This window comes from Gopherus flavomarginatus, chromosome 6 (genome assembly GCF_025201925.1).
Source record: "Gopherus flavomarginatus isolate rGopFla2 chromosome 6, rGopFla2.mat.asm, whole genome shotgun sequence".
Classification (NCBI taxonomy): domain Eukaryota; kingdom Metazoa; phylum Chordata; order Testudines; family Testudinidae; genus Gopherus; species Gopherus flavomarginatus.
The window spans coordinates 106,895,540-106,913,620 of record NC_066622.1 but is presented as its reverse complement, the minus strand read 5'-3'; the positions used below and the strand labels follow the sequence as shown (position 1 = coordinate 106,913,620).

General features: G+C 43.8%; 1 protein-coding gene across 5 annotated transcripts in view; it reads right to left on the bottom strand.

Annotated features, from left to right (window-relative positions):
* TNKS2 (tankyrase 2) overlaps positions 1–17,180 on the bottom strand; it is a 56,927-nt gene extending 39,747 nt beyond the window's left edge. For 4 of the 5 annotated variants that reach the window (XM_050959296.1, XM_050959301.1, XM_050959298.1 and 1 more), the window contains exons 1-6: positions 16,813–17,179; positions 7,712–7,936; positions 6,764–6,859; positions 6,399–6,435; positions 5,582–5,657; positions 4,034–4,128 (exon numbers count right to left, since the gene is read on the bottom strand). In XM_050959296.1, coding sequence (XP_050815253.1) covers positions 4,034–4,128; positions 5,582–5,657; positions 6,399–6,435; positions 6,764–6,859; positions 7,712–7,936; positions 16,813–17,014 — 731 coding nt within the window. In that variant the 5' untranslated portion in view covers positions 17,015–17,179. Of the gene's footprint in view, positions 1–4,033; positions 4,129–5,581; positions 5,658–6,398; positions 6,436–6,763; positions 6,860–7,711; positions 7,937–16,812 lie in introns of all 5 variants that reach the window. The other variant, XM_050959297.1, reaches the window with a different exon arrangement.
* Positions 17,181–18,081: the final 901 nt, after the last annotated feature.

Sequence of the window (18,081 nt, the reverse complement as noted above, 5' to 3'; positions counted from 1 at the left end):
AGTGGTTGAGCAGCCGTTGCTGCTGGGACAGAGAGGGAGTCTGAGCTGCCGCAGTCATGCCTGCACGACCGCCCGCAGGCACCACTTATCACTGTTTGGAATGTTCAGTGTCCCCCTTAGAAATACTAACAAGCTTATTCAGCGAAGTTTTGATGTACTTGATGCATGCTATTAGATCGTCAATTAGGCATCAACGAGATAATTTAAGAGTAAATGTCTTTTTGTTTGAAGTACCACTGAACACTAATCTGTCCATTGCCCCCTCCCTCTTGTGTTACTGCTTGAAGCAGAATCCTGGGTAACAGTAATGGGGATGGATAAACCTTTTAAAATGTTTCCCCTTTATAATGCCACATTTTTAAAACAATTTTAAAATTAGATCTCATAATTTCAAGGCATCGATTTCCCCGTTTAGACAATTAAATTGCAATTGTCGGCATGAACATCATTTTAAAGCTGGGTTTTGAAAATCTAATTTAACTTCAAAAATTAATGACCAAAAGATAGGCACGTGAAGTAAGGTAAAAGTAATTAACCGAGGGTCTAGCATTCACTCCCAACACCACAAAAGAGCTGAGGGATTTCCAAAGAACTCCGACACCACTACAGTGTATCATTCAAACGTGAGAACATAGTTACTACAGATAATAAATAATAAGTTACCTGGGTTGGAAATAGATCTTTGTGGAAGGGAAAGCAGGAAACTTGTCTTTTTAATTACAGAATTATTTTGCTTCTGGATCCATTAAAATCATAACCGATTTTTTGGGGGAGGGGATGTGGGGAAGAAACTCTTTTCTCTACTAGGTTTATAGGCAGCTAAAAAGAAAAGTTAACCGGCTTTGCACAGAACTGAAACCTAACGGTTTCTCCTCCCTCCTTCTCTACTCTGACCCCTCTGGGCTATTCCAAGTTAATTGTCATCTAATTGCCCAGCAAAGAAAGAGATAGTGGCAGCAATTAGGCATAGCCCCCACCAGTTCAGGAGTCACTAACACAGTACAAAGATATGCTGCATGCTTTCCGTGCACCCAGGCCTAATGAGGGACTGGGGGCAAGAGGAGCAGGGCTGAGCCCCTAGGGAGTGAGCCGCAGAGAGCCAGTGCCCAGGAGGCTGAGAGGGCAAGGGGCTGCAGGGGCGTCCCCACTGCTATTTAAAATGCAGATCCCGCAGCGGTACCTCTCCATGGGACAGAGCCGGTTCCTCACAGAAGCTTCTGTCCAACAGCTCTTCCTTCTGCAGCTGCTCTTTGTGCTCCAGCTCCAACCATGGCAGCTGAACCCCCTGTCCTGACTGCAGCCAACCCCTCATCCCCTGCCCTGCCGCCAGTCAGCCCCACACCCCTTGCCCTGCCCACAGCCAGCCTCAAACCCCCTGCCCTGTCTCTAGCCAGCCCCACACCCCTGTATCCAGCCAGCCCCTCACCCCCTGCCCGCAGCCAGCCCCGCACCCCCTTCCCTGCCTCAACCAGCCCTGCACCAGCCCTGCCCTGCCCACAGCCAGCCCCTGCTGCACCCCCTGCCCTGCCTGCAGCCAGCCCCACACCCTCTGCCCTGCACGCAGCCAGTCCCGCACCCCCTGTCTCCAGCCAACCCCACACCCCATCTCCAACCAACTTCGCATCCTCTGCCCTGCCCAGAGCCAGCCAGCCCCACACCCTGTCAGGTTATTCAATTATTTTCATTAAATATGGAGGCTAAATAATGAAATTAATAAATTTTCAAGCCGAATATGTATTAATTCTAATGAACAATGCCACATTATGCAGTATTCATTTTTGAAAGTTTATAATAAGCAATGCTCTGGGGGGAGGGGTGGGGGCAGAGGGTGCAAGGTGGAAGTTTCGCCTAGGGCGCAAAATATCCTTGCACCGGCCCTGCACAGACCTCGCCTCCACAGGGAGGGAAAACTAAGGTGTTTAAGCCACCTCTGCTCCCTCCTGATCCTATGCTGTTCTGGTGGCTGGCTAGTGTAATTTAGACAGCCAGAGAGACTCAATCTCATTGCAAGGGTAGCAAGGGAGGACTGACAAAGGTTTCAAGTTTACAAGGGCCTTGCAACCCTTTGATCAGGCATCTGCTCCATGCACCCTGAAGTGATACGTTGAGAATAAAGACTTAGTAAGATTATATTTTCTGTAATTTCAGCCTATTTATTCACAATTTAAAAAAAAAGGTTTCTAGAGATTAAATATTTTCTGTAAATTTGCATGAACTTACCACGTTTCAATTAGCATTTCTATACCAAGCAATAACAAAAGTCCCTTATATGCTAAGTGAATGCTTACAAATATATTCCTCTAGTGGGAATTCTGTGCTACTGCGTCTGGGCAGAATTCATGGCCCCCGCAGATTTCTTTGCTTCCATGCAGAAAAATGACTTTCTGACAGAGAAGCAAGGGGAAGCTGCAAGAGCAGTCACGCACCACTCCCTAGCGGCACAGGTACAATGTTTCAGGCACCTCAGTACAGAGGTAAATCACTGCGGGGCTGGGGATCAGCTGCTAGTCCTGGCTGGGCTGGAGGCACGAGAAGACAGGACTTCCTCTTCCCCTGCAAGAAGTAGCTGGGGCTGTGTCAGACTCACCCCCAGAAACCTTCCCCATCTGTAGGAAGCTCAGCATCCCCCCCTGCTTCTGCCCCCATCACTCCTCAGCTGTGCCGCTCCCTCATCAACCCAACTCCTGTGCATCTGGACCTCCCATACCCAGACACCCCTGCCAAGCCTTACCTGGTACATCCAGAAACCCCCCCTTGCCCTCCATACCTGAACCCCACCCCACTGAACCTCAATCCCTGCATCTGAAGTCCCCTGCACCCAGACCCCCTGCCTCTGGACCCCCATCCCTGCACCCACACCATCCCCCAACTGAGCTCTCTGCACTCAAACTCCCACCCTGATATCCCCTCTGTATCATCCTGAGCCCCCACATCCAGACCCCCACGCCACTGAACAACAACTAGCTGCACTCACACCCCCACCCCATTAAGCCCCACTCCACCAGCACCCAGACCCCCTTGATAAGATCCCCACACCTAGACCCCTTCACTGAACCCCAACAACCTTCACCTGGAAGCCCCTGCAGAGTCCCATTGCCCTTGCACCTGGAACCCCCCTCCCAAGCCTTTGTGTATCCAGATCCCACCCTCCATCGACCTCCACTGAGCTGCCTGCACATAGATGGTCCCATACAGAATCCTCTCACCCCACACCTGGATCCCCCCACACTTGGATCCTGCCTGGTTGAGCCAACTTGCCGCACATCTGGTGCACCTGGCTCTGAGGGGCATGGCCCTAGGGTATTTCTGGGGCAAGTCCAGGCCTTGTGCTTTGTCAGGGTTTGGTGCAACCTCACCGCTCAGTCCATGTTCTGGGGGTGGGGAGGCTGCAGGGTGATTTTCCACCTTTGTGCAGCCAGCGGCCTGTGCTCCCCACTGCCATGCTGGAGCCCCTACATTTACTTACTGACAAATAAAACTTGCAGAATTTTAAAATATTGTGTGTATAATTTCTTAGTTTTTGGTGCACAATGCCCTCAGGAGTAATATATTATCCAAATTCACTGTTTGGGAAACAAAAACGATGTTTATTCTTTTGATTATAACCTTTTAAAATGAGAAATCATGGGAATCCAATCAGAAAACTATTCTTAAAGTGAAAGGAGGTCTTCAAAAGAAAATGAAAGCTGAACCAACCACAGATGTGTACTGAATTTTGATAGGTATGGTACAAAAGCATTTTTTAAAAATCTTTTAAAGTCTTTTGGACATATACAGGTTGGCAGTTCATCTATTAGAATGAAAATGTTTTATGGATGATTTAGTATTAGTTTTATTGCTTTGCAGGTTTCTCATAAGGTTGTGACCAAAAATTAGAAGGTCACAATTATAAAGTTAGAGATGGTACATCTGCTTCAACTTTGAGTTTTCTGGCATTTAATCCAGGTCAAGTTTTTTTTTAACATTAGAATTCTTTATTACATGTAAAAGTGCATTATTGACACATCCTAAACACAAGTGAAAGAAAACTCACCCTTTATCCTTGGCATGTACATCAGCTCCATGCTGTAGTAACAGCTGCACAATCTTAACCCGGTTATACCCAGCTGCTAAGTGTAATGGAGTTGACTGGAAAGATAGAATGAATTTAGAATGAATCAAAATTATAAGTTCAATTATTAACTAATCAAGCATTGTGAAATGTGAAAGGAATACAACTAATAAAGTTATCTGAGTCCTCAAAATATTTGTACCATCAGTAGAGAGAGAATGTTTGAAGAGTTATTTAATCAATATTTGTGCACAGGACATTTCTTCCTTACCTGCTCACTTTTTTTTTCCTGTGATCTAGTTACCATCAATACATATTGCAAGGTTTTTCTCACCACTAATACATTTACACAAACGACAACCACTGTGACAGATTTTTGGGCTCTGCACTCAGCTCCCACTTCCTCCCAGTTTAGTCCTTCCACAGATATGCCAAAGCCCTCCCACTGAGGCTCCCGCTGTGACTTAGCTGTTATCAGCATATACTGTCAGATTACCAAGTAACAAGTTAAGTTTAGAAATCAGCCACAATGATGGCTAACTGTGCTGGAGAGAAGAGTGTGACTACATGCAGAACAAACAAAAAAAACTTCCTTATCCTCCACCTGAACTCCCAAGGCAGATGACTGCTCTATGATCTGTCCAGTCAGGAGGCATGAGAGTTTTTAGAGAGGAGTACCCAGCAAAAGGCCTGAAGCAATAAGATCGCTGTGCAAATCCTATCTTCTTCATTCAGGAAGTGGATAGGTTCATCAACTTGAGGAGTCTGCACAGCTGGACGAGAGTCATGCTCCACGAGGAGGGAGAAGTAGTAGTACGGATGCTCAGACACTTAAAAGTTTTGGAGTGCTTCAGATATCCAACTGCAGTGTATAACATGTAAGAAACTGTCTTGGGGAAAACTTAGAAACTTAAGGGAATGAGCCCATGCAAATATCTAATGAGACAGGGCCATAGATAGTGACTTGAACCTTCAGGAAAGCTATGGGAACAAACTGAAGAAATTTCAAAAAATTTTGGATGAGAATTTTGGTGTTTTTAGCCAAGGTACCCTTACTCTGCCAGCAATAAGTCCATACCCTGTAAATGTAGCGTTAACTCTACTGTAAAAAGAGGTAATGTCAGAGCCAGTTCCAAGTCTTGGGGACACAGGATGGAGGTAGTGCAAAAGAAGAGCGTGGATACAACTCTTCAACTCACTTGGCAACTATTAAGATCAAAGAAGGAAGGCTTTTGTTGTAACTTTGACAACAGCACAGCTGCAAAAGAAGTCAGTCAGCATAAGAAAGTTGTTCTGCCACTACTCTTTGATGCAGATCATCAATGCAAAAAGTAGTGGAAATAGTTCTTTTTAAGCAAAGAAGAAAAATATCTGACAGTTGCCACATAGGTACATTCTGTCTTCACACACAATTTTTTAAGTACAAGTTGAATCTGACATACCAAAAATCTGACTCAAATGGCAGTTTTAAATATAAACGTTAACATTTCAAAACAAAATGTCTTTAAATGTGGCTTTGAGCTAAAATACCTTTCTGCCATCACTTGCATGACAGTTGACATTTAATGGTGTAAGGAGAGCCATCATCTTTTCTTCATTACCACCCCTAGAAAAAAAAAATAAATAGTTTAAACACACACAGGACATTTTAGCCAATTGATACTGAATAGAAAAACAACTTTAGTTGCCTTCAGTATTTACAGTGCGGCACAAATAGCAGAACCAACGAAACAGCTATCTGGAATGTTTCAAATTTACTAAAAACAACTTCAACAAAGGATTTCAAATTATACAATATAAACATTGACATATTACAAGCCAGTAGCTACTGCGTATCACATCTTGTCTAACATTAATTGGCTATTTTCATCAACACTGCTTAAGAAAGAACCCTAAGGTTCTTCATTGTAAGTAGAACCTATGACCGGGTATACCAGATCCTCTGAGGCCCCCTGCTGGAGGCTCCTCCAGGCTGCCTAGAGTGGCTGTGTGGGACATAGCAATCAGGGCCCACCAGCCTAAGTATAAGAACAGCTCCATGGGGCAGAGGGCGTTTAGCTCCTTTCTAGAGCTGTAGGAGTGTGGTGGTTGATGGAGTGACAGAACCCTAGATAGGGCAGTGCTGTCAGAAGCTGGGGAGAGTGAGTTAACTGCTGGGACTCCATTAGGACAAGGTCCTGAGATAAGGGTGCCATAATTGTTTTATTAATTTAACCCAAAAATGACTGTCCAAGGCCTTGTATGTACTCAGAAAGCAATCTTAAAGTTAATTTGTATGTGTTATTAAAAAGTGAGTTATTCTGAAAATATTGCCATATGCAAATTGTTTTCTACATTTAATACATACCTGGCACTTTCTAAGAGTTCATCCTTCTTGTAATCACCTGAAAGTGAAGAGAAAACAATTTCCTTACATAAACATAAATATACAATTCATGGATAAAAGTTTTCATAATCTAAAATTTTCCACTTATCCTCTTCTTTCAGTATTTAGAGAGCACAAAGTCTCCAGCTATTTCCCCTCTTTAAAACAATTAGTACTTTGTGCTCTTGAAATTCTGATAGGTTCTGTCATTTATACTTGGGGACTGACCACAAATAAATAGAAATTAAACTAATATTTAAGAAAAATCCAGAACAGCATATTACTTTTGAAATAGGAGCAATGGTAGCCATGATCTATCAGTTGCAGATTAAAAAAACAGCACTTACCTGTCAGCACTGCTTTTGCAGATGGGTCTGCTAAATCCAAAGCTGTCCTTCCATCTGTATTTCGGATGGCTGGTTCAGCACCATGCTGTAGCAGTACTATAAAGTAGCACATGTGAAACAACTCTGATAGAAACTAGGCTTTTGAAATATGGCTTGTCATCCCACCAAGACCCATCAACAGAATGGCCAAGTTGGGGAGACTCTTAATTCCCTGGCCCAAACTTTACATATGTTGAGGCCACCTAGGTCATAACTAATATCCCTGACATGTCAGACATGCTCTTATGCCAAGGTAAACTTATCAAATCCACCTCTGGCAAATTGGACAAGACAACCGGAAGATGATGGCTCAGACACATATTTCACTACTTGACCACTTTATTAACTGTTTAATACTCTTCACAGCTCTCATAACTACCTAGTTAAAACATAAATTCAATTTAATCTGTTGGTTTGGGTGAAGACTGATGCCTCTGACTAATTTAGTGGGGGTACAGGGAACAAAAGACCACAACAAAGTCATTATGTTAAAAAATGTTTCTATTGCTTCCATGTGTTATGAGGAGCAGCACAGGGCAGGATGAGTCTAAGACAGAGTGTGGGAAGAGAGAAAGACCACTTAGTAGTCAAAATACTACTTATAAAATAAATCAAATTCACGACTACTTTTCCCCTCCCCCACCATGTAGTTCTCTCCACCTAAGAGAGAACCATATAAGGTAGCAGGGGGATTTTTGCATTTCTGTAACTTATAGGTATGAGTCAACAGATTTTTATATGTCAAGTTTCAGCTCACAGTAAATTTTTCATTTTTGTGAGTGTGCACCTGACAAATTAGAATTTAGTGACGGGCAGTGCTTGATTTAAAAAAAATAAATTAAGAATTGGGCATTGCAGGGTTTTAATTCACACAGAAGTCAGTTGAGGGGGAAAATCTGATAAAGTTACCTATGCACACATCAGTCTTGCCCTTAATGGCAGCTTCATGAAGAGGAGTATAGTTCCAATTATCCCGAGCATTAGGATCTGCACCATGATGCAAAAGAAGACTGACAACTTCAGCGTGACCGAAAGAGCAGGCATTATGAAGAGGAATGAGGCCACCATCATCTCGTGCATGGACATTGGCACCACTTTGAAGCAAATATTCAACTACTTCCTTCCGACCAAAACCTAAAACAAAAATATGACTCTGTATAAACCACTAAGCATTAAAAGAATCAGGCCAAGATTAAAATTAGAAAAACAAGACACTTAAAGAGGGAAACTACTACAGAAGAAACCACAACTGAGTTCTCTGCTACAGCAATACTTTTATTGAAACCAATGTATTAAAAACCCTACATGTAATGCTAAAAAGTATACTGATACTATACCCAAGTATATAGTGTAACTACAGATGTCTTGGTTAGAAATGCTAGGATAAACCGTTGTGACCTGAAAATATCAGATAACATTAGTCCAGGACATTGACAAGCATAGGGAGGAAAGATGGTTGAGTGCCTAAGGTGCCCACGGCACTTAGGAAAACTAGGTTCAATTCTCTGTTCTGCTACAGACTTCCTCTGTGAGCTTGGGAAAGTCACTAAGAGCTTGTCTACACACACACACAACTACACTTGTATCACTACAAGCCCCACAGTGTAGACTCTCACACTCCAGTCCCTGCTTCCCCCACCAGCAAAAACCCCTCTGTAAGGCTCTCATTTTTGGTAGAGCCCAGGTTAAAGACCATGATCTCCATGCAGCAAGTTAGCTAAGCTGCTACCTCTGAGAGGTGCAAGCAGCATCAGGAGGCAGCAGAATGATTTCCTTTGTGTGCAGCACAGACAGTCCGGGTGCCCTGATTTTCCAGTGATTCATGCTTTTCTGGTGTTTCAATTTACATACACACTATGGAGTTGCATAGTAGACCTTGCTTCACTTGGCCAACGAGTAATAAGAACATTCATAGTCCCAGAGATAATCAGAAATATATAAAGAATTTATATTTCATTAGAGTTGGGCCTTTGACTGGTCATGTAGTAACTAGTCAATTGATCCGTCAAACATTGCCAAATGATGTAAAAAATGGTCACATATTTTAAAGCACTAATTTAATGGAACAGTAACAACAGTAACAAAAAAGAATAAAAATGTCTGGTCTTCAGTAGGCATAGCCTTACACCAGTGGTCTCCAATCTTTTTATGCACAAGATCACTTTTCAAATTTAAATGCAACCCAGGATCTACCCTGTCCCTTCCCTGAGGCCCCGCCCTCCTCACTCCATTCTCTACCTCCTGCGTTGCTGGCTCTCCCCCACCCTCACTCACTTTCACCAGGCTGGGGCAGGAGGGGGTTGGGGTTCAGGAGGTGTGCAGGCTCCTGCCGAGCGGCATTTACCTTGGGCAGCGGGGCTAAGGCAGACTCCCTACCACGCCGCTCCTGGAAGCGGCCAACATGCCCCTGCAGCCCCTGGGAGCCAGGGAGGCATGTGGCTCTGCATGCTGCCCCTCTCTGCAAGCACTGCCTCTGCAGCTCCCATTGGCTGTATTCTCCATTCCTGGCCAATGGGAGCTGCGGTGGCAGTGCTTACAGGCAGAAGCAGCGCGCGGAGATGCCTGCCCTGCCCCTCCTCCCCCAGGGCGGTTCAGGGGCGTGCTGGCCGCTTCCAGGAGTGGCGCAGGGCCAGAGCAGGCAGGGAGCCTCCCTTAGCCCCGCTGCACCATCGGACTTTTAGTGGCCAGAGATTGCAATCGACTGGCAGAGGCTCCAGGATTGACCAGTCGATCACGACCTACAGGTTGGTGACCTTAGATGCATACTTATGCCTAATTACAAAAAAGTTACTTTATTGAGTTATGTTAACTCAAGAAAAAATGCAAAAACACAATCAAATGAAGTTAAAAAAATTAGAGAATAATTACTACTTTTTAGCAATTAGATGTGCATGTTAGTCCAGCCTGAAAGGTTACAAAAGAAATATGAAATTAGCAATAAAACTATAAAGGAGTCATTTTTAAATGCACTTATGCTAGGCAAGTAGCAGGCCAACTCCTCGAACATCCTCCTTTCATCATCTGCTTCATCTATATCTGTCATCAAACACAGCAGTATTGCCTTCTTTGTCTGATAAATACTGAGTCAATTCTTCATCTGCCATTTTCCTCTCTAATCTTAAACTGTGATACATGCTCACTAGGTCTTCAGTCTATTTCTGGTTTTTAAAAGGATTACTTCTTAAACCTATACTAAAAGGATTTTTGCCACTGAAGCTAGAGTGCAAGGAGGACACAACCCTTTCCACTATGATGACGGAGCTAACTGTTTTGATTCAACTGCTGGGATTGTACTCCACATTGTTTTAGGACTGAACTGGATACTTCTTGCTTTATAATTTGCTACCTTCATCTGAACTGTTTATATAGCCTTTGCAACAACCACTATGAGATGACAAGATTAATCAAACTCATCATCAGAAAAGTCTTGGCCCAGCAAGTATGGCTCAAGAAGGTAGGCAGCATTAAGGGTAGGAATGATCACTTGATTTTTTTTGCGATATTTTGTATATTTGTTTTCTCTTGAGCTTTTATAAGTAGACTGTATTCAGTATTCTCACAGCTGGTGCACTGTCTACACTGGCACTTTACAGTGGTGAAACCTGCTGCACTCAAGGGGACTGTGCCTCTTTGCTCCTTGTGTCGGGGGAGGAGGTTTAATAACTTAACAATCCTATACCTCTTCCACTCCTTTTATCAGTTAACTTCTGTATGTTTGTCTAGTAAATTTAGATTGCAAGATATTTGGGGCAGGGACCATGTCTTTTGTCTTGTTTAATGTGCTTTGCAAACCACCATGTACTCCAACCCCTTAGTATACAAATAAAGATCTTCATACAATATTTTTCTTCAAGATTCCAGATAATCAAATATAATATATGAAGACATACCTATCTCACAGAAAGGTCATCAAGTCCAGCCTCCTGCCTTCACTAGCAGGACCAAGTACTGATTTTGCCCCCATCCCTAAGTGGCCCCCTCAAGGATTGAACTCATAATCCTGGGTTTAACAGGCCAAAGCTCAAATCACTGAGCTATCCCTCCTGCCCAAGCTCATCTTTCCATTAGTTCACCTCACCTCTTTCCCCAACCATTAGCATGTAATAAAATGAATGATCAAGATATTTAGTAGGTTTGCTAACAGATGGCCCTATGATCAAAAAGGTAGGCCCAGGCTGCTGCCTACATTAGAGCATTCCTGCTGAAATATCTGACCATGTTTGACTGTGGTCAAACAACAGGTGGTCAACTGACTGGCTTGTCAATCCTTAAGAGCATAACCCAATCATTAAAGCAGGATCTACACATAGCTTTTTTAGTGGTATAACTATTTTGGTTAGGGGTATTTTTTTAACTGAATAGTTGTGATCAGGTACAACTTCCAGCATGGATGTAGTTATGCCTGTATAACAGCATCTTATAACAGTAGTTTATTTCTCTTCCTGTACAGGGGGGCAGCGTGGTGTACCACTTTTCACTATACCAATGTAGTTAATAAAGTACAACTTTTGTGTTTAGTCAAGACTTAACCGCCTGGAATTAGGAAGAAATATGGTACTAGAGTACATGGACTATTGCTCTGATTTGATATGAAAATTCTTATGAGCTTCCAAGTGTACTGCACTGCCTCTGAGCACATCATCAGTAGCAGGATTTAAACCTGGGATCTCTGAATCTAAAACCATGAGCCTCTCTATTTCCTGAGTTAAAAGATCCAGTTAGCTTAAAGTCTGTGAAGCAAAAATGTCCTTGTAGTCCAGTCACTAGTGGGGGGAACAGATGGCCACACTGCAATACGGGATACGCAACTATGTTAAAAATCGTGATAATGGAAGGATGAGTTTTCTATAAGGAAACTTAAGACCTCAACAACAGCAGCTTCCTTCAAAAAAAATATGTATGTTGGATAGAGGCTAGATTTTCATAGTAGAGTACCCATTATTAAGTTTCATAGGAAAAAAATGTTGAAAACTAGATTGTGTATAAACAAACAAAAATGTGTTATGAATATGCTGGCGCTTAGCCTACTTTTAACATGTACTTACACTTTCTTGGTTTGGAAGCAAACTGGGTTCTGTATTCTAATTCACTGATCAAATTTTGCTGCAGCAAAAACTTGGGTTTTGGGTTGTTTTCTGCTTTTAAAGATATAGAAAATAGGTCTCTTGAAGAGCCAATGTCTCATTTCTCTAGTCAGTGTTTTTTCAGAGCAGGGAAAAATAACCAGCCACAAGCTTTTATTTCTTACCATCTCTTTTTTTTTTTTTTTTGGGGGGGGGTGAAGGGGGAGAGAGAGAGAGAGAGACACACACAGAAAGACAGACAACATATTCAAGTCTGTAAAGGTCAACATTACATAAGAAAGATCCTGATTGAAGGCAAGTAGATTTCTTACTTAAAGTTTTCATTATCTCCCCATTCATTGCTCAAAACAATCTGAATGTCCCCCACTTATAAAAATAAGTGTAGTTTAATTCTGAAATTGTACATTGGGGACAAATAGCCTATAAAGTAATTTATCATAGTGACTTTGCACAGCTACAATTTGAGAAAGTTCACCATTTCTATATTCAGAGATCCCTAATACAATGATATATATCTGATCAAAAATGAAGTGTGAACAGATTTTTAAATAAACACTTAGGTGAGGCTTTACATTCCAATTAAGTTACTGGAAAGCAAAAAATGTAGCCAATTTAACAAAGTCCTGCAAAATTCTACTTACCTGCTCATATAGGGCAAGTAATATTTTGAAGTAAAATATCAATATTTGTCCATCACAGAGCGGACAAGCAAATTATGCATAGGCTGGCAAGTGACAATTATGCAAGCCTGGTTTAATGTCATCTTGTACTAACACAAGCCTATATTTACATAAAGCAGTTTTGTAATGTTGTTAGTCCAATGCTCCCTACATCTTAAATATTTCTCTAATTGAAAATGCACCAGCACTGCAAATCTTGTCCATTTATATTAAGTTTTTACAGCTGTCTCTTTTCAAGAAGCTAGGATGACTTAGGGCACTTGCTCATGCATATCCTATCACAGAACGAAACCTTACAGGATGTGATTGATGCCTATGAAGGTCTTTGGGGCACTTCAGAATCACCTTTATCTGTAAAGAGGTACAAGTTTGTGTTTCTGGAGAAACCAAAAACTCTAGTGAGCAGAGTAGACTGATTTTTAAATGAGGATTTAAAGCAAGTGGAAAACCTCAAATTAAATCAACTTTCCCATTTGTACTTTCTTTATTTTCTAAAGAGAGGTGCATTCTCATTGGTTGATATAACCATTAAAGCAAGGGTTCTTAAACTGGGGGTCACAAAGAAATGGGATGGGTTTGGGGTGAAGCTGTCAGCCTCCACCCCAAACTCCACCTTACCTCCAGCATTTATGATGTAAAATATATTTTAAAGTGTTTTTAATTTATAAGGGGGGTGGGATCGCACTCAGAGGCTTGCTATGTGAAAGGGGTCACCAGAACCACTGCATTAAAGCATGCTGATTTCAACAAAATAGAGCTTTTATACCAGATTAAGTACATCTTTCTGCTGCCTAGGAGGGGTACACATCTACATATTTATTCAAGCAATTATACAGCTACTGATGACAGCTGAGGATCTTCCTCTGTCTACTTCAGTGATAGGTCTTATTTAGACTTTTACTTGACTTACTTCCTGGACTTTCCTCAGGATTTGAAACGGATTTATATCCGTATTCTCTGGCATCTCACTAATTCTAACAGTAATTATCTATAGTCACTAGGAGAGGCTTGAGTCCTCTCTTGGCATTGGGTTAATTTCCCTGCTAGGCAATAAATACATACAAATAACTAGGAGCCGTAGTCACAGACCAGGACCCCACTGCTCTAGCTGCTGTACACACACAGAGACACACAATCCCTGCTCCAAAGAGTTTATAAACTAAATATATCTGTTCCTCATGTCTTCTGTTTAAAAACAAATAAACAAAAAACTTGAATGTTTTAGGAAGGGCATTCTGGCTATTACAAATCCCTTGAATCTGTGGATTTTCTGGTTGTCATGCTCCATGACAAAAAGGGTTACCTGCCTGATCGTCCTAGGCCCAGTCTACACCTAGAACTTAGGCTGACGTTGGAACATTGCTCAGGGGAGAGAAAAATTCACACCCCTGAGACATACCACCTCCTCCTAGACAAGTGGATTAGCCACAGTGACAGAAAAACTCTTTCATCAACTTAATGAGTCTCTACACTAGGGTCTTAGCTGTGCTTCTATAGCATAGACATAGCCTTACACAGTTAGGCCCTAACTTTTGCTAATTCGACTTGATTACATGCCTGCTTTGTTGTGCAGTGACACTCTTGACTTAAGCTTCAATACAACTTAACTGCCATAGGTTCATCTTATGTGTGCAATGGAGTTAAGAAACATCAAAATTAATCTCCACCAAGATCCCCAGATCCATTGTTTCCAGACAGCAGCACATGAGAACAGCCTGTTCTCTCAACTCTTTCCAGTTAGTAAAGTCAAGTCTAAAAGTAAGTCCTTTAGACCAGGAGGAAGAATGGAAATTCTTTATTTAAGGAATGGGAGAGAAGTAGACCTTGTCTAACAGGCTGCACTTTTTAAAGTCTAAGCCAAAGTGACAATACAAGTTAAAAAGGAACACAAGTTCCCTGGTATTGTGGTATCTCTGTTGCAAAGATGTCAGTACACTTCATAATCAGTACACTTCTCCAGAACTGAACTAAACCAAACAAAAAAGGTTGCCTAGCATATGCATTAATACAAAGGTGTGCACACCTACCCTCATTAACAAGAGGCTCTGCTGTGCAAAACTACAGCAGAGCCTTTGTTCCCACTTCCTGGTAGGTTACGTCTATCTTCAGTACTCTGGTAATCCTCCAGAGACAGAAGACCGAAAGAGCAGCCCTTCTTATTCACATCCGGAATAATGGAACAAAAAACCCAAAACACGAATTTGCTACCAATCACGTTATTCTTTTTCACTTACTACGGTTACATTCACAGTGGAAAAGTTCCATCCAATGGAAGACTATAAGTAGATCTTCTCAAGAGAGACTAACAGGTAGGTCTCTCTACCAGAAAGATCCTGCGGTCTTGGGAGGGAAGACATCAATAACTGCCTTGTAATCCTCCTTTTTCAGGAACCAAAGGGAGGAATATGGAATCCTCCCAAAATCTCTGCTACCTAGTGGCATACACCACCTATCTGTTTCTATTGTGAATTTAATAACTCTGTGATTTATTTTAAGGCTATTCAGAGCCTTGAAAGTTCTACTGGACAAAATTAAGCAGGGTTATTCTTATCTAGGCACTTAAATTTTACACAATCTGAAGAGAAACGTGTGTGTGTCTCCGTCCCTTCAGTAATTAGATTATCTTCTATTTCCCAAGCCTGTAGTAGAAATAGCTTGACTGGCTAACAAAGGAATTTGAGTTTAAGAATCAACTGTAGGTGTGCTGTGCGTAAAGATCTTATTGAAAGAAATGAGTTTGGTACTTAGGTTTTGAAAGCATTAGGAGTTCCATAATCTATTAAAGTTGTCTCATGTGTTCATAGCTTCCCTTTAATGGTAAACTATTTCACAATTTCAGTGGAATACAGCTATCCTGCAAGAGGCTTTCAGGTAACTAGGGCCAACACCATGAAGGCCTTTGAATATGAAAAGACACACAGCAGGACTCTATTCAGAGTGGAGCAGCAAGGCTACATGTTCATAATGACCTATGTTTGGCAAATAATGGCCTGCTGATTTTGTACCATTTATCCCTAGAAATGAGTTGCAATAGGCAAGCCTAAAGCATCCACATAAGTGTTTGGCCAGCTACAGCCAGGTCTGTGCCTGAAGCGATAGAACACAATCTCCTGACCAGCTGCAATGACTGATTAGATTCAGTTTGTTAGGATGCAGTAATGTTCATTTACAAGTGACAACAAACAAAAAAAGTGCATAAAGTTTGGGACTTACAAAAGGGACCTGTCAGACAATGTAAGAAATTCTAATACAGGGCAGTTTTAAAATCAACATGAGATAAGCTGTTGAATTCTTAACTCTCAGTCTAAATACTTAAAGGGTAGCTGTGTTGTATCTGCAATTTCCCCATGTTAAGTATCGTCACACCTTGTCAACTGTCTGGAATGGGCTCTCTTGATTGTCACTACAGAAGTTTTTTTTTCCTCCTGCTGATAATAGCTAATTTTAATTAATTAGCCTCTTAGAGTTGGTATGGTAACTTCTACCTTTTCAGGGTGTGTGTGTTTGTTTTCTTACTATATGTTCCATTCTATGCACCTGATGAAGTGGGCTGTAGCCCAAGAAAGCTTATGCTCAAATAAATATTAGTCTCTAAGGTGCCACAAATACTTCTGTTCTTATTGTAGTACATAGGATATCTCTAACATTTCTGTACAGCAGAAAGCATTAGTACTCCAATTTAACATGAGGGAAACCAACGCAGCTTCTGAGATTCAAAGGACTTGTCAAACAGGAAGTTTGGGAAACGCTGCCAAGACCTGAACTCAGATCACCGGGGTCCTAGTCCAGCACCTTAGCGAGAAGGTCATACCACCCAGTCAGCAGCCACCGTCTTCCGTTCAATTGGCCAGGTCCCATTCTCTGTGGCGACTGGGACTAACTCTCACCGTCACCAATGGGTGTTTGGAGCCCAGTAAGCTCGGCGGATCGCCAAGTTGGCGTATGTACAACTGACCGGGGGTGGGTAAACGCCCCCAACGCTCGTCACTGAAGCACAGACACAGCCCCTCTCGTGGAGACACGCTGTGCAGAGCCAGGAGCCCGCAGCGCTAGCAGCTAGCGCAGCCCCGACACAAGAAGCGATCACAGGCTCCGACAGGGCCAGGCTGCCGGGTTCGCGCGTTGGGCAGTCCCCAGGCACCCCTGCACTCGGGGCCCGGTGCGTGGCACAGCCAGGGGCGGGTCGCTCCCACATAGGCCCGGGCGGGAGGCGCCGGCCCCGCCAGAGCAGACGTGCGCGCGCTACCTGCGGCGAAGTGCAGGGGGCTGGACTTCCTGCCCGCCGTGTCCCTGCCGTTCACGTTCTCGGGCCGCACCAGCCGCTTAACCCGCTCCACGTCCCCGTTCCTGCAGGCCTCGAACAGCTCCCGGGCCGGCTCCGCCGCAGGCCCACAGCCCGGCGCCTCCGCCATGGGGGCCGCCCCGCCCGCGCCTCGCCGCCCGGCCATGGCGCTCCCCTGCCCAGCAGCAGCGTTCCGGGTGCCTGTCACGGGCCGCTCCTCGCCATGGCCCTGACTCCCGACACGCCTCGCCACAGGAAGAAGCGAGCCCGAGTCAGCCCCGGCCAGACTCCCTCTCTCTCACAACTCCAGCAGCCGGAACCAGAGACGCTGCGCATGCGCGCGTTCAATTGGGGAGGGGCTGGGTATGCGGCACACAGAGCATGCGCAGAAAGGACAACCGCCACGAGACTAAACACAGAGCGTGAGCGCTGCTGTTTGCGCATGCGCGAGGCGAGACTCACACAGCCTGAGCGCACTGCGCTGAGACTCGGAGTCGGCAGTGATATAGGCAGGGGGCGGGGCCAATTCTGTGTGAGAGCCCAGTGGTGAGGCCGGGGAGCCTGTCGGCGCACTGGTGCAGCGGCGCCTCGGGGCGGGTGGTGGGGGCCTTTGCTTCGCTCTGTGCCGTGGCTGAGGACACGGCAGTCTGCCCGCGGTGCCATATGGCCGCGTACCTGCTGCTCCAAGGCAGACTGGAGCTTCCCCGACCCCCGTGGGGATCAGGGGTTGCGTGCTCTAAGGCAGCCTAGAGCACTCCTGTTGGCCTAATAAAACCATCTCCAGGCGAGGGGGTAGCTGTGTGTCTGGGCAGAGCTCTACCCCGCCCATAGCACGTCCATACTGTGCTTTGGTCGGTATAACTTATCTCACTCAAGGGGTACCTTATTCACACCCCTGAGGGACAGAAGTGGTTGTGTACAAGCCCTGAGATGTGTAAAGTGTGGGTCAGGAGTCTAGTTGCATTTTGCTGCCTAAATCACTACGTCATCTTTCCTTTTAAATCTCACAGGGCCCCTAGTGATTCTGTACACAGAGCGCCATGGCATATGTTAGATGAGGTCAAGGGCAGCCCAGGGGTATATATATATATTTAGGTGGATGCTGCCCATAGTTTTCTGGTAGGTCCAAAGAGACCATATGCATAAAAGTAGTCACAATACAAACTGACTTTTAAATCACTTGGCAAAATGAGCTTTAATCAGAGAGAACTGGATGTGTGTGCAGTCAGGTAA